We start from the raw sequence: 27,495 nt of genomic DNA, 5'->3' as shown, positions 1-27,495 counted from the left end.
CACCAGTTGAGGACCTTCCCTCCTCACCTCACCTTCCTCTCCTCCTCCTCCTCCTCCTCCTCTTTTCATTCTCTCATATGCTCATTTATTTATGAACGCTCCCGGGTCAGGGGATCATATTGCTTTTACTACATCTGGTTTGGATTTCCAGTGCAGCACCTATACCGTGTCTTGGATGTCAGAGCAAATACCCTTTTTTTTTTTTTTAATTCAAATCAAAAGCATTTTCTTTTTTTTGTTTGCGTGCGTCTGTGCGCACATCCTCGGCGGGTTTTCTTGCAGAGAGCCACGCTTTGCATTCGTGCCAGTGACGCTGGTATTTCGTGGTATTTTCTGAAAGCAAACACGCCTCTCTCTCTCTCTCTCTCTCTCTCTCTCTCTCTCTCTCTCTCTCTCTCTCTCTCTCTCCCCCCTCCCCTCCCTCATTCACTGCAGCTACTGACGTCAAGACATGCTTGCGTCAATGCTCCCTGCTTTGACAGAGAGCTTTTTCTTTTTCTTTTTTTTTTTTCACTGGGATCATAATGGGATTATTAGGCTTAGAGAAATACCCTGCCTTCCTGGCTTTTTAGATTTCTTTTTTTATGCAGTTTTTTTATATAGATGTCCCATTATCTTTTCTTGCTTTAACTATTATTTCAATTTATAAGAAAAGGAAACAGGAGGACATGTAATTGGCTCTTAGAGCACATCACAAGGGCTGAATGAGTGTGTATCATTCCACAAAATGATGATGATGCTTTTTCCTCCAATTTTTCCATAGTTTTATAACAACAGCATTAAGATCCTACATGTATCCATTCTTGAGTGCTTATTGAGCCAGATTTGCAAAAAAAAAAAAAAAAAAAAGATGATATGTTTTACACTAATACTCAGTTTTAATATCCTTACATATATCCTACATATATGAAGTGCACAGGCAGAGGCTGGGCTGACATGACAGTGGGACCTCGGGGAAGCAGCAGTCAATTGTGTATTTGATTTAGCGGATTAGATGTCTGTTCCTTCCTGTCAGTCTGCGGTGGCTGCTTGGGCAAGTGGGAGGATGTCTTGATGTCCTCGTGCACTGACCTTGATCTTCGGGGGCTGAATGGACTCTTGTGCCCTGCTGACTGGCCTCACCTCACATAACGCCTTTCTATGCACTTTCTCCAGCTCAGCCACTCCGCGCTCTCTGTCAGCCCGTGTCTTCACACACTGAAACACACTCTGCACATTTCGGTGCCATTGAGTTTTTTTTCTCTTTGCGTAAACGAGATACGCTGTAATTGCAGCTCAGTGGAGAGCAAGTAAAGGCCAAAGTCATTTTTGAAAAGAGATAAAAAAGGGTCATCATTTCACAATAAAGAAAGAAAGGACAAAAATCATACCAGTCTTGTCTCAAGACATTAAACATACTTATGTTCCTTAACATTTTAAAGGACAGTGGTTGTTCTGTGCTCCATTGAGACACCTGACAGCTCTTGGGGACAGGACTGTTGCCTTTAACTCTAGGCCAAGTCTTTGACCTAACATGTAGGTCATATTCATCCACAGACAGCTCTTGTTTAGCGTTAAAACATCAGGAAAGTCTAATGAAATGCATGAACTAATTTAAAGGTGCACCATGTAGTTTTTGGGGAGAAATTTAAATCAGAAGAGAAAGATCTCTATCGACTGATTTTTATTTATTTATTTTTTTTACAGGGTTAGGGTCACAAACTAAATGAACACACTGAACAAAGGACAACAACTTTATTTGGCGGACCCTGCCACCTCTTATAGCTTCAGTGATGAGACCTAATTTTCACCTGAGAACAGCTTGTTTATTCAGTTATGGAAAAAATACATATATTGACGTTTGTACCATGAACTCATCAATATTCACTCCCATCTTTGAAATCAGCGCAAACCAACCCAGCCATCCCACCAGTAGAGGTAGAAACAGAGCAGCAACTGAGGCGAGATGACCTGTGTGAAAGCATCAGCCTGCAGGGAGGGACCAGGGTGTGATGGCTTTCACAGTCCCTGCCAATATATATTATAGTTACAGCCCTGAAAATGCCAATGGTACACCGGGAGGTTTGTGAGGCTGACGGTTGATCATCAGATTTAGGCTGCGGCGAAGGATGCAGGAACTGTAGATTTCAATAAACTCCCCAAAGTGGTGTGATTCTGCTGCGACAGAGGCTCTGTAGAACATCTGAAGCCTCTCATTTGATAATGCAGGTGTGGCTGCCCAGATGTGCAGCGGTCGTACCATAACGATTTACAATACGTTGTTGGTCACAAATTATTCTAAGCTGCTTTAGTTTTTAGTAAATAATCTAAAAGTTCTGTGGTGAATCCATTTTAGTGAGTTCAACTTGGATTGTTGTCAACACGTCAGTTCAGTAACTCAGGTCGAACAGGAAGAACACACTGTGATGTGCTTTAAGGTCATCTTCATGTCATGCCAGTACCAACAAGACTTAATACATTTTTCACACCTTATTAACAAAATGCATGTCTGGACTCGTGCTGTGACAGGATGGTGCTAAATAGCTCCATGCACACTGACAGTGGGATTAAACAGAGTGCAGCTGTGTAGTTGTAATAATCAATACAAAATAGTGCTTTAAATTAAAACACAGTAATCATATTTATCCTTAGATCTGGGTGATCTGGGCCCACTGAGCCATGGCCGTACCCAGCACTGAGGTCACTATTTTTTCCCCGAGCACACATCATAAAAGTTACATCACTCTACTTGAAAGATGTAAAAGCATTTTACCGTGCTGAGATAACTGATTTTATCATCTGACCAGCAGCACCAGAATAACGATGGTTTATAAGCCGACACACACAGAGAGAATCATTTTGGTAACTTCCGAATTAAATGCTGCGGTCAGTGAAACAAAGTATTACTTTGTCCCTTCTATCAACTGACGATGGGGGTGCAAAAGCTAACCAACCAGAGACAGAGACACCAGAGTATTTATAAGTCATCCCTCCCAACCATAGACCGATAAACTATGAAAATCAAAATGGATTTATGTTTGCGTGATATCCCACCCGCTGGCAGAGTTTACGCTAGACTTTGGGACAATCCAAATGTCCATAAATACTTCAGAACCACAGCTGGTGTCACGTTAGGCTCAACCAAAGTTTCTTAAAATCCGCTCACTGATAACAGGCGGTGGGCCGAACGCGTTTTGTGTGTATGTATGATATGAAATAAGTTTTCAATCGAAGAAAAAATGTTTTTGTAAATGTATATTTGAATCAGTCAGTCCAACTGGCGTCAGGTCAGTGTGTACTTATTACCTCAGCTTGAAGAAGACCAGTGTCTTCACGGCATCAGTTAAAACAGGTATGGTGATAAAGTTACAAAAACAAACGCACAATTACTGACTGTTACAACGAGTGGCGTGAAAATGTATTGTTATGGAACCGTGGTGCTTTTTCATCCGTGGATTGCGTCATCTGTGTGAACTCCGCCCAGCAGCCAGCCTTGGTGTGAAAGAGAGGTGTGATTGTAAAGTTCCATTGCCTTTCTGTTTTACCACTATATGGATCAGTCTTGCGTATATAGACTACTTTGCTATTCTATAAATGAGATGAATATAAAAACCTGCGTAGGTCCCCGGGCCCATCGGAGCATGGACGGAGGCCTAACATTTCTAGTACCCTCTACTACATGGCCAGTTTTTAATTTTGGACCTCTCTATTTCTAAAATCCTGCATAGGGCCCTGCGCTGAACCACTGGAACAAGCAGACACTAAATGCATAGAGTGATCTGCTTATGACATGTTACGTTCATATGTTGGGAACACATGGGGTACTCAGGCGGTTTAAGTGAGCATGACATACGTTGCGTCACCGATGTCCTGGGGGAGAAAGCTGCCCTCACGTCAGCGAGGTGTGAATGGAAACAGGGCGAGAGGGCGAAAGTTGAGTGTTGGTCTCTGGGGTTTCTCACCCCGATGTCCAAACTCTGCGGTCTATACAGTCCCCGCAGTCAACGCCCTCCTCCACTCAGATGTACAGGGATGCAATTCCTCACCCATGTGTGCAAAAATACTCTGTGTTCTTCTCTCACAAAGGGAGCTGGAGGATCAGCTGAGTGAGCCCAAACTCTTTGATGTGTTTTGAATGTAAAGTCATTTTAACACCATACAAAGTTTTGAAATGTAAAGAAGCAAAACACTGAACAGCTTGTTGTTTTGGGGGACATTTGTCGTTTTCACCCGCTGCTGAAAGCGAGAGGCCACGAACAGCTGACTAGATGGCAGCTGACCAATGGTTGTGCTGCCACATGTTGTCTGCACTTGAACACACCGCAGAGACGACTGCCAACGGCCAACCAGCATTTTGCGCCTGTGTAAGAGGAAATACCTCTCCACACCACCAGATGGCACTGGGGAAGCTGGAGGAATCTGGACTGCGGATAAACCGCCAGCATTTTTTGACACCGCTCTGGCTTCTATAGCCAGAATATATAAAGAAGACTGTAGCTGATAAAAAAGTTGCAAATGGCGCTGAACGATGAGTAAATGGGTGAAATCATGGACACTGCAGCGACAGTCTGAAGGGGCTCTCCTTTCTTGTTCTGTTTCTCTTCGCTCTCTTGATTTTCTTAACTGAACAGCCAGTCAGAGGGATTCCTTTCAGTGACTTCTTCAACATGCTCAAAAAGAGCAGCCTACGAGGGTCCACGTACCAGGACACACAGCAAAAACTGGGGCCACATGCGCTCATTAGTGGCCCTGAGATTCACCAATGACGGAGCGTTGGCCTGGTGTGTCAGGGCCCTTTTATTTTTGGGAAGTTGGTTATTATTCAGCAAAACAGATGATTTGCACTTAACACCATTGCTTTAGAAATTCTGGCAATTTGATCAAGAATAGTTAATAATAGTCCTTCACTGGACCTGACGTTAAGATCAACATGGGAAGATGGTATATTTAGAAATAACAGTTGGAGGAGCGTCAATAACCAGATACTGCACTGTAGGATGAAACGCCAGAGTGAAAAACAACAAGAGCAGTGGAGTGTGCAATGAGCAAAGCGCATTCAAGAACGTCATGTCTCAAAAACAGCCACTTAAGAGACATCAGCATGTTTCTGATGACAACAAAAGTTGTGTAGCATCTGCATAGCAGAGTACTGAAATTACATTTTATTTCTTTTTTTAAATAATCTGGAAGATAAACTCGTTGTCATGGTACAAAAAGGCCAGATTTATCTATTTACATGTTACTCCTCAGGTACTTTCTCATTTACACTGTAAACAACATTAAAAATCAATAAACACATTTCAACTGTACATATTTTCTTAATTAAAATTTCTTAATGTCTTACCTGTACGTATTGCTTAATATAAGCATGTTAATGATGAATTTTGGTTCACAAAATGAAAATGAAAAAGAAAATACATGTGTTCCCTGCTGCACAAAACATTCTAAGGAAAACAATCTAAAAACTAATAACAAAAATAACCATAAACATAACATGTATTTGAGTTAAAAACACTGAATTTCTCAGAAATGTATTGAAACCAAAGCACATTTTTAAGGCGTTCAAGAATTCAAAGTCTTGGTTGCTTCTTCTTGGGTTGTGTAGATTTAATTTTCAATTGATTCTCCCTTTAAGTTGCAGCAGATTAAGCGACCCCCCCCCGGGCAACTCTTGCGCTTGCAGAGGTGCTTCCATCAGAGGGACGGAGGTGTCACAGGAGTCCAGGCCGAAGGTAGCCGCCCGTGTGGAGAGGTGTCGTACTCGAGCACCTCCGTGGCCGTGCCACTGTCGTACATGGGAGAGCCAGAGGAGGGCACTGCGACTGAGGGAGACAGGCCGGGGTAGTGGCTGCCGGACCCTCGGAGGAACTGTGAGCTCAGGCTGTTGTTTGTCCCCCCGTTCTGCGACATGGGAGTCAGGGGCGAGTTACTCACAGACCACAGGCTGGTGTACTGACTGTAGGGAGACATGGACAGAAACCATATCAATGACCTCTTATCAGGATGTTTTAGAAATTATACTCACGCCAAGGTGAAAAAACAGTGTTTTTGAGAGTTTTTTTGACGTGCATTGAACCTGTGAGATGTATCAATGAGTTACAGCACATTAGATAACCCTCACCCTGTCAGTCAAATTCATCTTTAACTCAACACTTTAATGAGTGTTTTGTCTCAACATCAATGTATTACACTCAAAATACCAGTGAAGGGAGGGAGAGTCTGTAACTTTTCAAAAGTGTCCAAAAAAAGGGAAACACACTAAATGAAGTGTTTCTGTTTTACGGTGAGTGGCCACAAGCATTAAGGCACATTACCACCACAGACCATGACAAAGCAAGAACAGGAAGAATCGAAAATTGTTTAAGAGGGGCTGGATTATTGGGCTGTTATTAATATGTGTAGTTTTAAACACAATTTTAATATTTCATTTAAAAATATGATCGAATATTGGTGCATCTTGACACCCCTTAGTTGGACAATTAAAGAAACTATTAGTTTGATGAACTATAAAGTTACCATTTATACTACAAGTGTTACCAAACAGAGGTATTTACTTAGAGGCGGACACTGCTTGCACAAACTATGCGAGAACTGTACAGCTAAAATCGAAGGCATCCAAAGTTTTCAATTTCCTAATTTGTTCCTTTTCTTGAGTTGTACTTTTATTTGTTGAGTCGATGCAGAACGAATAAACAAAGATGAAGAACACACACCTGGAGTTGCTACCAGAGGTGGAGTTGTGGGCCACTGGCATCATGCCGGTGTGTGTTGGCATCTGTAGGCCGGACCAGTTGTCGTGGCTCGAGAGCACTGACAGACAGGCCGACGAGTTATCGGAGTAACTGACTACAACACAAACAGAAGCACACAGGTTAAATCAATTGATCAGAAATCAAAGCATGTATCACTGCATCTGCTGTTATCTTAGTATGATTAATTATGACAGAGGAGATAGAAGTGTGAATATTCCCTCCATACATTCCTCGTCCAAAGCCCAAACATTTACAGCTCTGTGGCTCCGCTCACACAAAAGCCAGAGGAATGCAAAGCATCCCCTGCTCAGCCACGTTTGTTTGAGTTTCTTGTTAATAGCCGGGGAGGAAGAGTTGTAGTTCCTGGATGTATGAAGGTTAAAAGGTGGAGGAGGACACTCACTGGGCGAGTTGGTCCGATGGGCGTACGGACTGGTGTAGGGGGCAGAGCGGTGGCTCCTCAGGGTGGAGTAGCGCTCACAGCCGTGGGACGGAGAGAGGGAGATGGGACTGCCAAACTGGCTGTGAGGACTGGCAGGAGGAATAAACCAACCACCTACTGGCTCCACAGAAGAGAAGAGACAAAGTGAAGCCAAGTGAGCGGCACAGCGTGTGACACGATGTCAGACAAATTAATAAACGGTGCAATACTTACACTGAGAGTAAGTCGACTGCTGGTTTTCATTCATATCTTCTCTTATATCTTTGGTATCAGTTCTGAAAAGATGAAACGATTGATCATACATTTGAACCCATAAACTCTTATATGTCTTAAGGATATCTGTAAAATGTGTTCTTACCTCTCCTTTGCATCTAGGAAGGCCTTGGCAAAAGGGTTGTACTTTATTTTAAGAGCAGTTATCTAAAATCCAAACATAACCAGCAACAACAAAAATGAGAAATGTGGTTTGCCACTGAAGCAAATCAGAACAAGTGAAAATGACAAACTGACACATTTTGAACTAATGCGGGGTGCATCATGAATTCTTGTTGCTGCGTGATGAGGTCACACTTAACAAAGGATCAGCAACACAATGTTAATCCACAGTTATCACATTAATTGATCTGTGACCAAACAGCAGGATTCCAGCCACATCATATATCACCATATCAAAAATCCATGTGACCGGATGCATATCAATTCATGTGCATGCTTACCGAGAAGTAGTATCCTTTAAAGGTGCACTATGTGTTTTGGGAAATACATTTTAATTAGAAGTGGAAGATCTTCATTTACTGATTTTATTTTTATGCCTTAACTAACTCTCTTTGTTTTCATGTCTGAATAAACTGAATTAACAAACTGACCTTAAAGGACAACACAATTCCACATGGTTTATATGTGGCGGACCCTGCCACGTTTCTAGCCTCAAACAGTGTTCTGGGGACCTTATTTTCCTCTCAGAAGAGCTTATTTATTCTGTCATGGAAAAAAGAAACGTTTCGGATGAATATTTAAATTTGGAGTTTCAGTTCCTTCTTCAAAATGACATAGTGCACCTTTAACAGATGATCTGTTAAGTTTTAACTAATCACAGAAAGCCTTTGTAACTTCACCATTTGTTAGTAGAGGCCAGCAGGGATTCATGATACATCCTGCACTTAAATCTAATCGTCATGCGTCATACATTAGTTAATCATCACTTCAGTATAAGATTTGTGCCTGTAATATGTAGTAAATGCTGTGCGTAAACTCCGTGCGTAAATTACGCACACATTTTACGCACACAGCAGAAACAACTGTTGCTCTTTCCTATATAGTTTTTTAAACAATATAAGTTTCAAAGCTTAGTATCACACACACACACACACACACACACACACACACACACACACACACACACACACAATGTATTGCCCACCTCTTCGTTTTGGTATGCGGTTACTGCAATGAACTGTGTCTCTGGGAAAGAGTGGCTGGTGATCATCCTCCTCGGGCCTCCAACCCGCACAATGTGGATGCGTGGCTCGTACTTGTGTAAGGAATTCAACATTATCTGCAATGTAATCACGAAGATGGCATTTTCACATGCATTCAATTTGAAATTTAAAAAATGGGTTCCAGAAAGAACAATGAAAATACTTTATTTATTTATTTTTTGTCTTGAAGAAGTAAAGACGATAAAGGTAAAATGTCGAACCTCACCTGACCGCCTCCGTTGAGCTTATTGGTGAGTTTGACTTTACTGAAGGAGACGGGAGCCTTCATCCAGTGCGCCCCGAAGTTTGGAGAGTCCGGGTGTATGTACACACAGCTGGGGGTTTGAGGCTCGGGTTTGCCACCGGGGACCCACTCCCCGTTCACGTACTTCCACCTGTGGTTGTCCGCGGATACGAAGTCCAGCAGGACAGAATACATGGCGTTCGGGTCCAATCCAGACACGTTCACCTTCAGCACCGGAAACATGCGCCTTGATAAAAGAATTAAAGAAATAAATAAATTGTATTATTATTGCTATTTATTTTGATCTATCCACCTATCTGTCTATCCACAGGCAACTTTTATTTACTTTTTCAAGCTCACCTGCCGTTCTTCGTGACTATCATTTCATTTGTAAGATCCTTAAATTTCTGCCACAGCTCGTTCTCGTCCAGGGACACTTTCAGCTCTCTCTCCGTGGGGTCGCCCTTCTCGCTGCCGGCCTGCAGCTCACTCTCCACGGCGCTGAGGAGGTGGTCCACCCGGTACTGACTGGCCTTCCCGGCACACTCGCCGGCGCCTGTGGCCATCCTGTCGAGCAGCTCCAGGGCTGAATAGTCGTTGATGACAGGGCCAATGCGAATTAAACCTGCTCCAGTACGTCTCGTCGCGTCTCCACAAAGATAAGCGGTCACCTCGAGCCGTCAACAGCTCTTGAATATATAGTCCGGAGAGGTGCTCCATGTCGGGATGGGTGTCCGGAGCGGACATGGTTGGCTCATCTCCTCTTTGATGTTTGCGGCCTTGACACCGATTGGCTGGGAGCGGCCATATCACTGCGGTCCGCAGGATGGCGGCGTTTTGAATAAAGCGCTTACACCTACTTTATTACAGCGACCTGTAAATACTGACACTTAGATCAAAGGCACACCTGCAGAAAACCTGCAGACCCCTCCAGGCTGACCCTGGCTGCTCCACGGTCCCAGGAGGCATTCTGCGATCCAGAATTTAGTTCTGATTTCTAAAACGTTTCATGAGAAATGTTGCCTTATGTTCGGGTTAAAGGCAACATTACTTTAAATGTTAAACCCAGGCCTCTCCAATAAACCTGGAACAAGTCCTGACACCGTGCCAATTTGTGGATGAAAGAATAACTCCTTCTAATATCATTATTTGATTAATTAATAAATAAATGACAGCAAACAGGCAGAGAATATATACTCAAGTACAACAGTCACACCTTTAATTAATGAACATTAGCAGCTATTAAAGTCTCAAATGATCAACTGATCATAGTACACATTACCGGTCAGATAACCTGTACATGTATATTAACTCTACCATTACTAAAATCAAGAAATGGCATATTCAAATCATTTAAAGGGGCAACATGTGAAGACTTTAGTTTAAAACGTTCACAACTTTACTAACATTATCAACATAAATGTGAAGAAGAGTTTTGGTGTTGGGTCAAAGACATCCACGTGTTCTGTTGCAGAAAAATCCAGTGACATTCGAAGCTGATGCTAACCAGCTAGCTTGTACCTCCCTCTCTATCTGAGCTGTATTAAACAAACAAAATAAACATGGTGTAAAACAAAAGCAAAAGGAAATGTACACACGTGCTGCTGGCTACTGAGCCTGGTTCCATTGCCCTGTTGCCTGGGTACAGTTCTTGGTCCCTCCCACCGCAGGACTGAAAAACCTCCTGCTCCTAACAGACCAGAGCCCCTGTGCTCTAAACATCCAATACACTCCCAGTGCTATGAGCTCCCATACCTGGCATACTCTAGTTATATCATGTTCCTCTATTTACGTCGAGTTTGACAGGTGAGCAATTCTGACATATTGCCCCTTTAATGACGACTAAAAGACAGTATTTTTATTACATAGTAGAAGTATAACAGTATGTCAGTGTGAGCTGTAGAAAACACATAGTTTTAATATTGCAAAATGGAGTGTATCTTTCACAGGTGTGAGACGTTCAGTAATCAGTAAACTAAAATAAACTAGTTATGTATGGTGTTGATATCTTCAGTGGTTAGTGTCTTCTATGTAGTTTCTCCATAGCTTAACCTCATGGTCAATCACCTAGAAAGGGAACAGAAGATGTTATATTAAAAAGTATCCTCAATTGTGAGAAAAAGTATTCTACTTGAAAACATTAAAATACATGAGACCTGTTTGTTGCTACTCTCAACGAGAGCAGGCAACATTAATTGACTTACTAACTGAGGATTAGATAAGATCCAGCAGCCAGCTAGTTTAGATTAGAATTACTACTGAAAACATGGGAAACAGTCCAAAGGTAACTAACTTAACACAATTAACATGTTAACATTACACACATGTATATATAAACATTGTTTGTTTAATCTATATAAGAATAAGACCCAGTCAGGTTTCTGGTTTTAGTTTTTGTACCAAGCTCCACTAACCAACCTTTAGAACTAGCTTAACATTAACATAACCATAATTCCACATGCAAATTCATAGCCCAGACAAATAGGGGCACAGAAAATCACCAGGTAACTGCAAACTGTAGCTGCAGTTAGCCAGTTAGGTTAGTTAGCAGTGCAGTGAGCGATCCAGATTGGGAGCTCAGGGCACCAGGGATGCATTGGTCCTGTTTACACTGCTAGCTGGTTAGCATGCTAACTTCAGTAGATATTGCTGCAACACAGTGACACTTGATTGATCCTTATTCTGATGTTCTGAGTTCTTGTTGATTTTGTTTTAAACATTCTTACCTTTTGCACCTTCAATTGAAGCCATACCTCTTTATATTAATAACTTTACCTGTACGTGCTTTTGTTGACATAGGTCTTCAATCGATAATGGCTCAGGTGTTTTACGGCCGCACACTGCTTTGCCCAAAACCGGAGTCCCGAACTTTTGTAGGCTACCAAAAAAACAGAATGACAAGTGACTGATCAATCCTTTGTCTCTAGCGAATTGATTATGAAAAGTTAAGGTGCGCATGTTTATTTTCATGCACCTGGATGAGGTCTTTCTGCTCAGCTGTTTGGGACAACAAAGTCCATCACTCTGGACACTTCGAAGCTGTTTCGGAGAGCAGAGAGGTGGCTCGTTGCTTTGGCTCGTCTTCTCGTGTTTGGCGTCAGTGACTGGAAACTGTGAGGAACAACAACGGAGGGGACACCTCTCACTGTTAATTAATGAAAAAATATAGAGTGACATCCAAACGCATCATGCAGTGGCATCATATTCACAAATAACCACTGTATGCTGGTGATTTTATTCGCTGGGACCTGTTGCCATGGCGGCCTCCGGGGTAAAAAAAAAACAAATGCTGAAGGTGGATAGTTTGTGACAGCTACGTGTTAGCTTCCATCGAGCTCTGTGGTGTTGTGTTGTGTTGTGGCTGGTTGGTGTTACTAACCAGATCGCGGTCGCCTCGGTCCTCCTGCCAGCGCGGTGAGTCTGTCTCTCTGTCCAGCAGTCTGGACCAGAGTTCACAGCAAGCAGAGAAAAACAAACCTCACTCACTTTAAAGAGCAGTTGAAAGACTCCCTCAATACGCTACTGATCTCCTGTCTCCTCACCGGTGCTAGAAACCAAACTAAACCTATACGAAGGTGAAGTTGTCTGTGCTGCTCCATCGTTTCCTTTATGTTTCTGCTCGTTTACTCACCTTCGGGTGAAAGCCATGTTGGATAAACACAGCTCATGCATTTGTCTCAGCTGCCTCAAATAAATCTCTGCTTTCCTGCTCTTCTCTGGAATCTCAGGGATAATCTGGTTTGAGGACAAGGAGTAAACATGAGCGCTTCCCTCAGCTGTTGGGCTTCTGTTAAACAAAAGAGGCAATGTGAATGGCCGACCTACCAAATCAGGCATCTTGCTCCGGAAGTTCCTCATAAAACTGGGCTGTAGGGTTGCAAATGTGGGGGGTTTCGTCTGTGGGTGGCACATATTACATTCATCCATCATTTCCTCATCCATGAATCATCTGGTGATTTAAAAAGACGCCCCTTGTATACGAGTGGGAGCTGACCATGGAATAAAATTCGGAGGCGTCGGAGGCAGCGTCGTTTCCAACAGTCCCAGTGTCCCGTTTGGCGCCTCTCTCTCCTCCTCCAACACCCCACCCAGTGCTAACCGTCACACTAACCCACTTCCTGATGTGGAGCTGCAGCTCTGTGAATTAATGTTATTGATCTATATGGTGCTCTATACTGTAGATTCATGGGACATAATGAAGAGTTATGATGTTGCTGTCAGTCACTTTCTGTAGTCAGTTTATGATCATTGCATGATAATGTAGCTCATGAGTGTAGATGGACTTGAAATGTCTCAACTTCAATTTTAAGATACATGTAACGTTTCCCCATGAAAGAGTGTGGAATAGACCAAGTGTTAAATGGCAATCAAACCTGATGATATGATAGGTGCATATATTGCACGATGTTCATGGTGCTGGTGCTTTAATGCCTACAACAAACAAGTTTGAAGTCTCTGTCTGTTGATTTTTTTTCCAATTGACATAAATGGAATTTACATGGCAACCCTCAAGTTGTGGGGAAAAAAAACATTGAAAAATCTGAAGCACTTGTTTAATGTTCAGAGTGAACTGGACTTGTCTGATATGTGGCCATGATATCGCCTGATTGTGGCTCGGATCAGTCGGCAGGAGTGGACCACTCCATCATTCCAGGCAGTATATGAGCCGGATGAACCTGTCAAGTATGGACCAGATCAGGGCCACGACAATCTTACAGTCCGGGTACCCTATATAAACAGCTAACAGCTCCTACACTGTTTTATATGGTTCAAAGGGAATGTATTATAGATTGAATGAAATGCTATCACTTCATGTACGTATTATTGTGAGGTAAACAACGAAACAGAGCAGAAGTAGCAGTGAATCAAAACCTTTGCAACACTTTTATCCTCCTCAGGACATCCAAACAAGAGGCAGAAAACGACTTCACTCATTAGAATGATATTACAAGTCTGGTGGTTGTTTCCTGACTTCCCCACAGTTTCCACACATAAGTACTGTCGGTGCTTCACAAACACTCAGCTACACTGACACCCCGGATGTCAATAAGGGGTGACAGGCCTCTCCGGCAGTGGAGGATCTGAGATGTCAGTATGGAGCTGCGGTGAGTAATGCTCCTGCATGCCTGCTAGCTTCCAGCAGCCTTGTCTGACCACTGTTTGCCTTCCCCAGCTCTCCCTCCAGCCGGGCCCGTCCTCTGTTTGCTCAGGCCCATTTTGACAAGGAGGTGAGAGAAGAATGACTCCTGCGTGCTTGTCCGTATATGCTCACCTCAGCACCTGAGCACAACCTCAGCTCCAGTGTTCTCACCTCGCCAGCTTCTCGTCTGACCTCTGATCAGATCACCGTAAAGAATTGAAATAATGCTCTCGATCTCCCTATCACCATTTCAAATGCCTTTTCTCCCATATTTAAAGCCTTCTGTGGACTATAAGCATGGTGAGCCTTTTTCTTGACACAAGCTATGACTAGACTCTGATTTGTTACCTAAAAAAAATGGAAGAATGGTTCTATCTTAACTTCATGTTAGTAGTCAGATTCAAAAAAAGACTCCACGCTCATGTCTGTGCATCGAATATGGAGCTAAACCAAGCAGAAAGTTAGCTTAGCTTAGCATTTAGCCTGGAAACTGAGGGGGGAAGATAGCCCGTGCAAAGTGCCTTAAACCTGAATTTTGTTTCTAGTGGCCAGCAGGGGCGACTCCACTGGTTGTTAAAAAAACAAAAACAAAAAAGAAGTAGGATTGTATGTAAGCTTATGAGAAAATGACCCTACTTCTCACTTGATTTACTACCTTAGTAAACAGTTTCTTAATGAGCTCACAATTGCCATAGATTCAGGTTTTCTTCGTTTTGTATGATTTTGATTTTCCACATAGTGGCCTCATATAGAGTAAAATAAATAATAAAGTAGGTTATGCTTTGGGCCAAAATGGAAACGCTCTATCAGTGTGGGTTTATGCTGGCTGGTTTGAGGAGGCTCCAGGTGCGTTTGCCTCTTACTGCCCTTGTTAAGTGGAATCAGTGCCCCTGTGGTTTTGACACTAACCTTGGGAAACATTTGCTCAAAGTCCTCCTTGTCCTGGCTGCCACCAAAGATCAGCTCCGCCGAACTCTCCTCCAAACCAGACCCTCCGTCTAATATCCTTCACACACACAATTTAAAAAAGTCAGTTTTACAGGTGAAAGAACAAAAGGTCATTCATAGTATATGATAATACTTTAACCTAACGTAATATGTCAAGCCTTCACAAATGTGTAAAAAAACATCTTCATCATCCGGTCAACTTTTCTTGCTGCCGTGATGTGTGAACTGCACACAAAATGTCGGGTTGTTAATATATTCCTAATGGTGTGCTACTTCTCAAGAGTAGCCCTGGTGTGGTGCAGCTCACACCCAATAACACTGCGCACTCGGGTGACAACACACTTTGTCTGCTGGGTGCAAACTGGCCCCGGGGAGGACTCCTGAGCAAGGCAGCGTTTGCTCACAGGACAGTGCAGCAGGTAACAGACCTATACAAACCCTGCGAGCTGCACAGGACGCAGAGTGGAGGAATAAGGATGTGGAGCCCTGCACTCTGTATTTACATTACTGCCGACATGTGGACTGGTGACACTGTAGAAGTTTGAATATAAAAAACTCGGATAACTCGTTTAAAGTGTCGCCCTGCAGCACTAGACCAGCTCTGTCGTGTGTACATTTTCCACTCATTGAAATCAATTTATAGTAATAGACATGTTATGTTCTGCTCAATCTAATTTTGCCAACCTGTAATACATACTTGTTAAATTCAACATGTTGAGGAGACCATGACCAGATGGCCACAAAGATAGAAAATTACTGCCTCAACTGTCCAATAAATCACAGCAGCTAATAATAAACTTATAAATAGCCACAAAGCAGGACAGATTGGATGAATTGGCTCATTACACGAAAACATAAGCAAGGACTCCTTACTTTGGCCCCGGCTCTAATTGCTTTTATTTTGGGTATTTCATGTGGACGTGGGGAATGTGCCTATGGCACAGCCGAGGTGGGGGCGCAGGAGGGAGGGCCGCTGTCTCGCCATGTTTGTCTGTGGAGCGGTGAGATTTCACACTGACGGAGGACTTGTCAGTGCAAGCCTTCACTCGCCTTCTTACCAGGCTCCTAATGTCCCCAAGCCTATGTGCTGTTTCACTGTGGCAGCCTCGTACTAACATCATACATGCTCCCTCTAAACAGTGTTCAGTCCTCATTAACAACAAGGCCGACAGCGGCCAACACTGTTCTGTTACACATTCACAACATGTGAGGACACGGAGCGTCATCTGAGCAGCTGCAAAGCATTAAAAAGGATCGAACAACATACCTTTTTTTAGTGTTAAAGATAAACAGCTGTCTTGTAAAATTTGCTAAATTTTTATTAGAAGTTTAAAGGGGCACTCTGTAGTTTTAGAGATGATATTCAAACTCAAAATTTGTATCTTTACAATATTAATGAGGTTATAATACAAAATCATAAATATCATCGTTTGAAGCCAGAATGGTGGCAGGGTCCGCCACATATAAACAAAGTCAAACAGAATATGGTCCTTTAAGGTCCATTTGTTTGTTGAGTCATGAAAACAAAAATCATTTAGTTTGTTTAGTGTGTTTAGGCATCAGTCAATGATTTAAATTTCTTCCCCCAAACCTTTAAACCTTACACTGATTGCCGGTTATGTGTTATGATTACAATTAGGGAAGGGGTGAAACTTTTATGATTTCTTACTTGGAATACACTTTAATCAGTGTTTTAAAGGCAGTACTTTTTTGTTTATCATATATGAATTAGAAAAGTTCTGTTTATCTTCTGAAGAAAGCGTATAAACTGAAAAAAAAGATAAAAGTTTCAGAAAACTAAAGCATGCGTAGTAATAAGCGATTATCTCTGCCACTCTTTGGTTCGCCTGTTTGCCTTTAAGCTTCTAAATGAGCAGAAACTCTCCAAACAGCTCAACATCTGCTTGCAGTGCCGGCATGAAGTGACACCACAGGCCCAATTGCTTTATCTGTTTTGTAGCGGGCATAATTACGACATTTTCCTCCAGGCTGATGTTTGTCAAAGAATGAGCAGCCGTCTGAGGAGGTGAGTTTCCACAACGGCGGGGTCGGGTTGTGTTTGGTCATCTCACTTGTACGTGAGAAATCAGCTCTCTCCTCCAGGAGGGTCCACGCTGAACACGCCTCCAGTGGAGTCGGTGTTTGTTGTTAAAGGCAGCGCAAACAGAGATCCAGAGTACTCACACTTCCAGACCAGAGGCCTCTGCAGCTGAGTAGCATCTCTCCACCGGCCCACAACCAACACCAGCTGAATCTTTGACACTTTGACACACACAGACAAAAAAGTATAGGTCCTTAGAACAGCTTCAGGCTGTACTCTTGAATCTAAAGGACATCCATCTCTCGGCAAGAAAAGTGGGTGTTGCAGGTTTTATAATCACAGCAGCAGAGGTAATGAGTATTTGGGGGAGAAACAAACACTGAATATGATTTGTTGGGAAAAGAAAAACTGGCTTGAAACAATATATTATTTAAATGATTTGTATTTTCACAGTTAAAAGACGCTGTAAAGGGAGAATAAACAAATAAGATGGTCTCTTTTTCAAGCTCCTTGTGATTTCATGAGGAAGATGAACGAGAACAAACAGCGAGTTACTCCTAGCACGGGTCAAGCACCCTGAACACAGACATGAGTGAGAGTGGTTCGTGCTAATCTAAAACAAACTCAGATTTATTACAGCGTAGGTCTCCACCTGGAGCTGGAAATGAGTTCCTGGTGTCCTCCGTCTTCAGCAGCGCAGGGAAGTTTTTCTGACGTCATCAAATCAGATGCAGGTCTGCTCCCCAGCACTGTTAACATTAACAGCAAACATACAAAATCATGTCTACTTTTTTCCATGATACATATCGAGAGAAAGCTTTTTCAGAGCTGTTACTCAACTCTTCTTCCTGACAGCTTCCAGACTTCTGTGCAGCTGTGATGGGTGACGGCCATATTCGATGTGCCTGTAGAAGTCCTCCATGTCGTGGTGTGTGTTGAGATGTCCGCACTGGGCTAACTGCCTCTGGAGGTCAAAGATCTCAGAGAGAGAAAAAGTGACAGGAGACTTGGGTGGACATCACAGCGATGCGCGAGACATAGATCAGTGAACAAATTCATTCCACTCAGGTGTCTTTTTCACATTTTTTGACTCTGGGACAAAACCTACCAGGTAATAGCTGGTTTTAGGGATGGACTTCAGGTATGAGTCATCGTGCTGCAACTTGGAGACGGCCAACTTCTTTTGTTTCTGAGAAAGAGAAGAAAAGAGACGGCGGCAGACAGACAGAGACAGAGAGTTGTGGGAATAGAGATTTAAAGCGAGCCTCGCTTGTTTCAGGGGCTGGGAAGCAGAGCACACAGAACAAATGAGAAGTAAACACACAGCCACAGGAAGCCATTAACTGCAGCAAGGACCAATTAGGCCCCAGCAGGTGTCCCTGCCTTCCCCTGCTTTGGTCCTGCCTCACCTCGCGTCCTCAAGTCTGTGACGGAGCCTCTCGATCTGAGCTGAGGAAACAACGGGTAGTTTCATTTGCTCAGCAATTTGAGGCAAAGGATTCCCACTGGAGGGCCTCTAAAGAAGTCCTTTATTGTGCTCTCTTTGTCCCCCCCCCACCAAGTGCAAGTCATTAGAGAGGACAATTACATCCTCCTGAAGAAGCCCCGCTTTTACAGGAGGGGAAGATAAGACAGGATCTCTCTCATGTTCGACCCCCTCTACGCAGGCCCTCTCTAAAGCTTATTGCTCTTTTCACACCCAGTCCGAACAGAGACAGTCAAAATCAAAGTCAATCCCGGCGCCGACAGCAGAGGTACAGCTATTCACAATCCGAGGAGGAAAAAAAGGTGGAGGAACGTAGGAAAGCAAAACATGAAAGCAACGGTTGTTTAAATGTTAATGTGAAGAATTAAATTGTGAAATATCTCTATTGCTAAACACATAGTCTTGATATCCAAAAGCCACTGAGTTCACAGCACTCTTCTGACTTTCTGTGGTTTGAATTTCCATCTTAAAAATTTCCAGAGGCAACTTTATACTGGTGCAATTAAAAAACACTCACTTCAAGCACATTCAAGTGTTTGCAAGTTGAGTCCAAAAGAAATGTTTTAGCAGTGTATCAAATGACAATGTGAAAGCAATGTGACAAATCTGAAAGGGGTCAGCCCACAGAGAATGATCACAGGAGTCTGCGGCTCCCTTCAGCTTTACAGAGAGATTTACAGTGATGTTCAGCTCACTGGTCAGCTGTCTGTCTGCAATGATCTGTTTCACTCTCACTGCTGTCAAAGTAAGGATTTGTGGTCCGACAGGAAGTTGTTTTAAGAGGGAAAAAAACCCCCTAAAAACTCACTGTACAAACATGTATACAAGCATCTGTTGTGTTTTTGACTTAAGCCTCAGACCTCTGTGTTATCAGATTATGTGTTTGTTGTCACATGGTCCAAGGAAGACGTCCAGATGTGTGACTGGAAACATAAATCTGAATTTAAGTTTGTGGAATTGCAAAACTTTAAAATGACCCTCAGCAGATTCCTCAGAGAAGAATTCGAACCATGTAAATTAATAGATGTTTTATTTTTTCTCACACTTCAAATATTGTGATGTTTTAGATTCAGTCAATCCACCATCTCAACATGAAATCAGTAGTGATTTTATTTCACAATTAAGTGTTCCGTTTTTTGTCTAAGATTCAAGTTATTACAGCCTGTCTTTACTTCCCTCGGATGAATAAAAACATCTTTTAGATTAACATTACTTGTAAATTACAAGTTACCATTTGACTGAAGCAAGTTCACACAATTGTTGCTACTGAGGTGACATTCATCAGCAGTGCTCACCTATAATACTGCGCAGGACAAGAAGACTCAAAGGATCAAGTTGTCAGCTGCAGCTGTTAATCGTTTTAATGATATGCATGTCGCCTGAGGAGTAAAGGAGAAAGTGAAGGTGTCGGAGTTCGAGCAGGGAGGCTTTGATTTGCAGGGTTGTGTATTTGAGACCAGACAAAGTGTGTTGGGGGCCTGTAGGCCTCGAGAAGAACACGGCCCCCTGTTGATTTAACTTACATCAAGTATAAACTACTTACATTAAACCTTTACCACTGCAGAAACAAATGTAAATGCAAGGCCGTACATTCCATTAAGTGTAGCTGTGTTAGTCTTATACTGCCCCCGGGTGGAGGGAGTAAACCTCAGCTGCACCAGGCCATCTGAACAGAGCGCAGTGCTGATATGAAGTCTAACGCAGTAAATAACAGACTTTATCTTCACAAAAACAAACAGGTGTCAGTCCAACACAAAGGCTGTGCTAATGCAACAGTCTTAATTCAACCATGAGTAAACCACTGTTTGTTCTGTGTGCACACGCGTCCCATGTATGAGTTGCCTATTACCAAAATGTGCCTGTGAGTCTGTTAGCCCTCACTCACTAACTGAAAACAGAGACAATGCCTCTAAACAAATAACTGTATAAATCAATTTCATTCCTAAATCGTTTGAAAGAAACAAACATGAAAACATACAGCCTTGTGTTTCCACTGTGCCTGTGAAATGACCCCACAATGAAAGATGCTGAAAACAGCTCGTCTACTGATGAATGTAACTGCTGACCCCTGGTGTGGCGTGTGTGTGTGTGTGTGTGTGTGTGTGTGTGTGTGTGTGTGTGTGTGTGTGTGTGTGTGTGTGTCAGAGAGAAAAACAGGGAGTACAGTAAAGGATGGGATGGACTACCAATCCAATGTTCAGGGGCTTCAGACCCAGAGGGGTCAAATTATATCCCTGTGTTTAATCATTTACGGTGGATGATCTGGTTTGTTTTTGTTTTTGAAATTACGAGTTTTAAACTCATGACTCAGCGGAACCTCTTCTCTTTTCACTGCTCAGATTCAATGACTTACCTGCTGAGCGTCACTCCATGGCTTTGCTCTGGCTGCCTCATCTCTCTGCTGTAACACTGATCTTTGAGACTGGACCTTGTCTCTGAGCGGAGCGCCTCGGAGACGGTGCGTGTTCCCGGAGGCCTCCAGGTGGCGCTAGATGACAAACAAAGGAAAATGAGGGACACCGAACTCAGCTGATGGGAAGTGAGGCAGAGTGTGGGGGCAGAAAGCAGCGGTGAAAGTATTGATCACTGATCTGAGAGCAGTGGGTTTTTTCTTTCTACTCTCCTCTCTCACTGCTGTGCCATCTCTGTTACTGACTGGGAGCAGAAATAAATCTCTTGAAGTTTCTTCTACCATCGGTAAAGTGTTTATCAACCTGCGCCAGGTGAGCCTGATGCTGGGCCCGGGCCTCCTGGTCCTAATCTGTACGTCATCTTCAACTGCCTTCCTCCTCCTCCTCCTCCTCCTCCTCCTCCTCTGGGGCTCAGCCTTGACTTCATCCCCTGCCTATCAACAGCAAAAACCCAATTTAGATGCGGTGGGAGTGAACCAGTCAGCTTGCCTGAAGATTAAAAAAAGAATGCTTTTTTTTCTTCTTCTTCTTTTTTTTTTTGGTAATCCCTCTCGTTTGCCAAGAGCAGCCTCCCACACAACAGCCTGACATTGTGTTCCTGCAATACGCAGAAGGAATATGCCCACCTCCTCTCTGACAAAACCCTCACCTTAACACCTTAACTGCGTCTCTAGAAAACAGTTCGGTCAGAGTGTGACCTGGCCCGAGCACATCCCGACCTAACTTAGTCCTGAGGAGGAACGGTGTCCAGCAGGTGTGGCGTGAGGCCGCTTCAGCCGCCGCATCATGAGGTGAATGCTTCTGCTTATTTTGTTTACCGTTGGGCACCAAAGCACCCAGGCAAATGCATCGTGCGTGTGAGACCTACTTGGCAAATAAGCCCGATTCTGATTCTTAAGAGTATAAACATGAAAGGGAACGCAAAATGAAAATATGGCGCATGCCACCAGAAAGTGACAGCACGCATGTGAAAGCAGATTAACCACACACGATAAAGGAAAAGAAAAAAAGACATGGCGCTGCGTGCCTCCTTTTATAACCCTTAAATGAGGAATAAAACGTGCCTGAGCTTTAATGGGAGGAGTGTCCTCTCTGAGTCTTCTCCCTGAGGCCGCCCTGTCCCTGGGAAATGCCTTGTTCTTAATAGGCCACCCCATGACTGAAGTTTATTGGCCGAGTCTGTCCTGGAAGTGTCTGCTTTGTCTTTCCTCACAAAAGCTGCTGGAAACGCGGGATTTATCAGTTCCGTTGCCACAGTAATAGTGCCGTGGCTGGGCTCTCTCTGCCGTGCGCAAAGCGTCGGTGACGGGGCGAAGAGGCAGCATCCGTCTGGACTGTCTGCCACTGTAGATCAGTGGAGGATAATGCAGCTGTCCCGCTGGACCACGTCACTCTGCGAGACAGCGATCAGATCATGATGCTGCAGTGAGGTGGGCAGAAGCTTGCGGCCGATTCTTTTTTTACTCCACAAAGAGAGGGGGCAGATGGGATTTGGCTGATCAGGGACGTGGCAGACCAAAATAGCTAAATAAAGACATTAGATGCTTGTGAGCAGGAACGGGTGGTGGCAGAGGATGAAGAGAGAGGCCTTACAGCACGGAGTGGAAGCCGACCTTGAAGGGCAGCTCGGAGAAAGTGTTTCCACTTGTAACCAAGCCGACCGCCAGCTCCCACTTCTTTAAATTCCACTTCTCCCCCCCGATTGAAAGTGATCGAGCTGCTTCAGACGTAATAACACGGGCTCTCACCCCCAGGACTGTCATGAATAGCTCGGCCTCAGGCCTCAATCAGACACCAGTGAATACCAGAGAGAGGCACATAAACAAGGCCACAATTGACGTGACACAATAGAGGAGGGTTACACAACTTTGGGTCGCGGAGCCAGCAGATCCTATCATCGCAGGAGCCATGGAGAACCGGACGGGCCTTGGTACACACTGTGCTGGCCCAGCCGTGATCTCAGTCTGCCGCCACATGTCACAATACACGCTCTCTGTGACGCTGAATGGGAACATTCAGGACAAGATGCTTCGCGTTATCAGCTGGTGTGTTCAGAAGTCTGTAATGTCACCTACTGTAGCACAATAAAGACTTGTACTAGGACATGTTTGATTGGCTACACTGTTTTCAATAAAATGTAGTTTAAAGGTCCACTATGTAGTTTTGGGGAAGATAATTCAATGAGAAGTGTCTTCTTTTAATGCCTAGACAAACTAAATAAACAAACGCTTTGTTTTCACAACTCAATAAACAAACTGAGCTTAAAGGACAACACAGCTTTTATTTAGTTTGTTTATATGTGGCGGACCCTGCCACCTTCAAGCAGTGTTCCGGGGACCTCACCTTCATCGGAGAACAGTTTGTTTATTCAGTTATGGAAAAGATACATATTTCTGAGTTTGTGTCATCGCCTTATTGATACAATAAATACAAAGATGTCTTCTCCAGAACTACACAGTGCCCCTTTAACTGAATGAAAGTGGAATAAGACATTAAAAGCTCCCGGCGCCGGTGACTGGGGTTAGAGTTAGATTACCTTCCGGACAGCAACAGGTAACGAGTGCTCATCTGAAATAGAGGGCAGAGTGACGGATTGATGAACGTCCCTGCACTCAGATCTCATGGCACGTGAGGAAACCTTTCAAGAAAACAGGCACAGGTCACCGTTACCTTGACTACCGACGTGAACAAATAGTATCAAACGTCACCTGAAGTAGTTCTTTTTCTGAAATGTCTTACCGGTTGTTCATGTGGGAGCTTTGCAAAACAAACGCCGACCTCCTCTCTGCGTCCAACTTTAAAGCGTCCACTGCTCTCTGGGTAAAACTTTGGTTACCAAGTTACTGAGAACAATGCGAAGAGTTAAACCTTTAGGAGGTCACAGTGTACACACACAAACACACACATCTTAAGTGTGTTTGCTGACCCCGCATGAAAGATTTAATTTGCGTCTGAGGCTTGCATGTGTTTGCTGTTTCCTTCGAAGTTTCCCTTTGACTGGTTTAATGATTGATGTAATAAAAAACGAAAGCGACTAGAGGGACCCAACAAAGAAGCCAAAAGTATCTTTATGGCTTAAATTTTCCTTTATTATAATGTTTGTTATGTTAGGTTGGTTTTTTTTTGCAGAAAACAGTCATGTTCTGGTTTGTCTCTCAGCCCTTGATTGGCCCCTGACCAGCTCTTTGTCCCAGTGGTTCATTCCCACTTATATAATAAAAAAAAACATGCTTCTTTGTGGCTCAGTTGAGGCCACATGAGTATGGGAATGTAAAGATTAAGCTCTCATTTCAGACTGGGAATGCTTTGGATGGAAATCACACAGTTTTGGCACATTTGGTGAAAGTATCTCCCAGATTCGGGTCCTAAAACTGCCTCTGGTTGCACATATGTATTGTGCTGTTTGATTCAACCAAAGTGAAGCAGACTGGAGGTGATTTCCTGGGGGGGGGGTCGAGCACCTGGGCCCTCCGGCACACTGGTCAACCCTGCTTAGTGGGAAATCTAAGGAGCTTAGAAGATCACTAATGCCCAAACAGCCCAAGGTAGCTACAGTAGCAACAAAAGGGCCCTTTTAAAAAACACCGTCTGGGGAAGGATTTTCAACATCAGCATCATGTAACAGAATTATTCAAGAGGCACAACGCAAAATCAGCTTGTGGAAGATTTAGAAGGCTCAGTGACAATTGCATAATTTAAAAAAAAAAAAACCAAATGCATCTTTCTTTTTTTACTTCAAGTGGCATAAAATCATCAGCTGAGAAAAGAAAAAAAAAAACATTTCAACAGTACAAATATTCAGTCCATATTAAATACTGTACATCACTGATAGATCCCTACAAAGGATATAACCCTCTGATGAGAGGAAACATAAACAGTCCAGTTTGGTTTCAGCAGCAGGCGCACATGAAGCCCTGTTGTTGTATTGTTCTCCGGCACAAAGGAAACGGTTTCGCGTCCCCTTTTTTAGGCAAAACTGCCAGTCCACTGAAAACAAAAAACCATGTGCAAAAGGACGAGGATATTAAGGTATTCATTTCAAACAAAAACACTGGTTAGGCATTGAACTCGCAAAGCGTCGTCCCCGTGAGCCGCCAGAGAGACTTAAAAATCAGATTCTTGCTGAAGGGGCTGCATGTCAGTTCTGTCATTGTTCTATCACCCCGGTGCAATACAGAAATGACTTTTAACTTCCCCAACCAAAGTGTCTGTTTGAGTCGACGCTTCCATTCACATTCCTTTAGACAAGTGCGTTTCTACTTCACAAGACTTCAAAATTCAAAAGATGCCACGGCAGCAGGCCTGCACCCTCCTCACGAGTCCTCCGCCTCTGCTGTCAGCCTGTGGGTGAATGAAAAGCTCGGGAGTCAGGTGTCAGCAGCCTTTAAGGTGCGGGAGTGCAGAAAGTTTGTCGACTTTCCCCAGAGCGGCCGCGTTCTCGACCCCTTTCAGCCACTCTTTACATTTCCTCACGACCGTCTCGTCCACGTCCCCGTCCTCCTCCTCGTACTCCACGTCGTCGTACTTGTACTGATCGTTCAAAAGCGAGATCTTAACGATGGCGGTGATGTCCGGCTCGGCGTTCTCCACCTTGGCGACGGGCGCGCAGCCCTTGGAGCCTCCGTGCGCCTTCTTGGATGGGAAAACTCGCCTGTGCCGAAAGTCCGCGGAGGCGCAGCACTTCTGCTGCTTCGCCATCATCTGTTTCTCTAGATTCCGTTTTTGGATGACAAGGATGGCTTCGGGGGTGAGGCTGAGGGTGAACTGGATCTCCTTCTTCGCGTCCTCTTTGCCTTGGAGGTGTCTGGCGGAGTCCATGGAGCTGGAGCGCCTGACTCCCTCCGATGAGTCCTGAGGTTTGGGCACCGACAGCCAGGAGCATTTTCCCTGGGTCTCCTGGTCGCCGCCCGCCTTCTGAGTTGGGCTTTTGCTCTTCTCCTGTTTTCGTCCCAGATTCCGCAAATTCGCGGATGCCCAGGAAATGGACTGCTTCTCCTTCTCGGAGCCGGCTTTATCTCTGCCGGATTTGCTGGGGAGCTCAGTGGTCTGAGGAGGCACTCCGTTGGCTTTCTTTTTCCCGAATAGATCCCTGCCAGGAGAGGAGATCCGCTGATGGAGGCTGATTGGCGGAAAAGGCATTTTTGTATGTATGTGTATGTTTGCGTCTGGAAGAGATCAGGATATAAAAACGCGCAAGTGTCCAAAGTGCAGACGAGGGAGCCCTGCGCAAAGCGACGAGCGGCGCTCTGAGGGCATTATCCAGCAGCGAGGTGCAGGGGAGGCGGTGGTGCACCTGTTGGCCACACTGAGAGTTCAACTGGTTCACACACACGCACGGCCCGGCCGCTTTATGATGGAGCCGGCGGAGGGGCGTGGCCAGGAGGAGCGCCAAACAAAGCCACGAAAACACTGTGGTGATGTCATTTCACCGTTTCCAATAACTTCCTCAGGCGATGAGCCGCATCCACTTCACGGTCCCCCTCTCCGTCCTCACAGCGCCTCCCTCTCTGCTGGTCACCGGAACACCTCACACACCTCTTATCAAACTGTTTCATAGATAACTAGCCTGAAAAATATAAAGAATCTGAGGAAAATTGTATGATTTTCAATTAGACTCTTTTCTTTTTGTTCCTTATTTTTAAGATTGAACATAGACATTTAAAGGTGTAATATGTAAACATTTTAACATTAGAAACATTAACAAATGTTATCACCAGAAAATGAAGAGATGAGTCATGACGTGTGGAACACATCTCTGTAGGCCTAGTTGTGGTACAGAGATGTACCGGAGTTTGCATGCTAACCAACTCTATAGCCAGGAGAAATGTTAACTAAGCACGTTTCTGCCGAACCACTGATAGATTTAAGTGCAATGCCTCTTTACATTTTCTATTTCTATCTTGAGACGATGTTGCGCTAGGGTCGGGTTAAGTTTAGGCACAAAAATAAAATACTTGGTTGTGGTTCGGAAAACATCGTGTTTTTAGCTTAACATACTTGTTCTGTTGCCACAAACATGACTGTTAATGTGTCATGGTGCCTTGGCAAAAATGCCTCATAGATCCACATTTACAACCGCTGAAACACAGACTCAAACTGTGGTCACACCTTTTGGAGCACCGTAGCCAGTTCTAACACCACCACCACCTGGCATTGTGAAAGTACGGTAATAAAAAGGCCTTTAACCTCCTTAAATGTAAAAGTCTTATTCAGGGTCGTAAGATAACCCTGACTGTCCTTGAACTAACAAAACAAAACATGTCACTGTCACAATACAGTCGGATTTTATCCCCTTCAGTCAGTCAATAAAGTCTCGAATGTCAATTAACTGATGTGTGTACATGGTCCATTGTTGTTCTTTCAGACATGTAAGCCCATGAAAGACATCTGGGGGAATATACAAATAGTCTCCAGTATTGATTTCTCTTCCTTTCTGCTGTTATCTGCACTTTCAGCCAGACAGCTCTACAATTGACTCAATGCGATTCGGTTTCCCTCAGTGTAGCATGTAAGAGGAAATCAATACTTGCTTCCAAATTTATAGTTTTTAGACTGTTTATTTGATATTGCCTGA

The 27,495-nt window shown here is 43.8% G+C and overlaps 3 protein-coding genes across 5 annotated transcripts; all 3 read right to left on the bottom strand.

Moving 5' to 3' along the window:
- Nucleotides 1–4,862: 4,862 nt before the first annotated feature.
- Nucleotides 4,863–9,924, bottom strand: tbxtb (T-box transcription factor Tb). The gene is made up of 8 exons (XM_037124343.1): nucleotides 9,256–9,924; nucleotides 8,878–9,142; nucleotides 8,594–8,728; nucleotides 7,532–7,593; nucleotides 7,387–7,448; nucleotides 7,135–7,290; nucleotides 6,693–6,825; nucleotides 4,863–5,935 (listed from the first exon to the last, which is right to left on the bottom strand). Exons 1-8 carry the CDS (start codon nucleotides 9,459–9,461, stop codon nucleotides 5,674–5,676), a joined length of 1,281 nt encoding a protein of 426 aa, XP_036980238.1. The 5' UTR covers nucleotides 9,462–9,924; the 3' UTR covers nucleotides 4,863–5,673.
- A 168-nt stretch (nucleotides 9,925–10,092) lies between these two features.
- Nucleotides 10,093–23,859, bottom strand: si:ch211-130h14.4. 3 transcript variants are annotated; one of them, XM_037123681.1, is made up of 13 exons: nucleotides 23,458–23,859; nucleotides 20,864–20,998; nucleotides 18,133–18,213; nucleotides 17,865–18,003; nucleotides 17,677–17,773; nucleotides 17,168–17,245; nucleotides 14,945–15,041; nucleotides 12,721–12,792; nucleotides 12,527–12,630; nucleotides 12,275–12,335; nucleotides 11,870–12,006; nucleotides 11,671–11,773; nucleotides 10,093–10,962 (listed from the first exon to the last, which is right to left on the bottom strand). In XM_037123681.1, exons 1-13 carry the CDS (start codon nucleotides 23,542–23,544, stop codon nucleotides 10,906–10,908), a joined length of 1,248 nt encoding a protein of 415 aa, XP_036979576.1. In that variant the 5' UTR covers nucleotides 23,545–23,859; the 3' UTR covers nucleotides 10,093–10,905. The 3 variants fall into 3 exon arrangements, with proteins under 3 accessions (XP_036979576.1, XP_036979577.1, XP_036979578.1); XM_037123682.1 differs by lacking the exon at nucleotides 17,168–17,245 and having other exon boundaries at nucleotides 17,662–17,773; XM_037123683.1 differs by lacking the exon at nucleotides 17,168–17,245.
- Nucleotides 23,860–24,038: 179 nt separating this feature from the next.
- Nucleotides 24,039–27,223, bottom strand: prr18 (proline rich 18). Its single transcript, XM_037123684.1, has one exon. The coding sequence runs from the start codon at nucleotides 26,058–26,060 to the stop codon at nucleotides 25,296–25,298; it is 765 nt and encodes a 254-aa protein (XP_036979579.1). The 5' UTR covers nucleotides 26,061–27,223; the 3' UTR covers nucleotides 24,039–25,295.
- Between the last annotated feature and the right edge of the window lie 272 nt (nucleotides 27,224–27,495).

This window comes from Acanthopagrus latus, chromosome 15 (assembly GCF_904848185.1).
Source record: "Acanthopagrus latus isolate v.2019 chromosome 15, fAcaLat1.1, whole genome shotgun sequence".
Taxonomy (NCBI): Eukaryota; Metazoa; Chordata; class Actinopteri; order Spariformes; family Sparidae; genus Acanthopagrus; species Acanthopagrus latus.
This window is presented reverse-complemented; position numbering and strand designations above follow the sequence as displayed.

What these genes read in the sequence shown, in the direction of transcription:
- tbxtb (XM_037124343.1), bottom strand. Translation starts at nt 9,461, where the DNA reads ATGGCCACAGGCGCCGGCGAGTGTGCCGGGAAGGCCAGTCAGTACCGG. An exon ending in CCATCGGACCAACTCGCCCA is followed by an intron (nt 6,826 to 7,134) that starts GTGAGTGTCCTC and finishes TTTGTGTTGTAG; the next exon opens with TCAGTTACTCCGATAACTCG. An exon ending in ACCTCTGGTAGCAACTCCAG is followed by an intron (nt 5,936 to 6,692) that starts GTGTGTGTTCTT and finishes GTCTCCCTACAG; the next exon opens with TCAGTACACCAGCCTGTGGT.
- prr18 (XM_037123684.1), bottom strand. Translation starts at nt 26,060, where the DNA reads ATGCCTTTTCCGCCAATCAGCCTCCATCAGCGGATCTCCTCTCCTGGC.
- si:ch211-130h14.4 (XM_037123681.1), bottom strand. Translation starts at nt 23,544, where the DNA reads ATGAGATCTGAGTGCAGGGACGTTCATCAATCCGTCACTCTGCCCTCT. An exon ending in TACCTGTTGCTGTCCGGAAG is followed by an intron (nt 20,999 to 23,457) that starts GTAATCTAACTC and finishes TTTGTCATCTAG; the next exon opens with CGCCACCTGGAGGCCTCCGG. An exon ending in AACATGGCTTTCACCCGAAG is followed by an intron (nt 12,336 to 12,526) that starts GTGAGTAAACGA and finishes ACTCTGGTCCAG; the next exon opens with ACTGCTGGACAGAGAGACAG.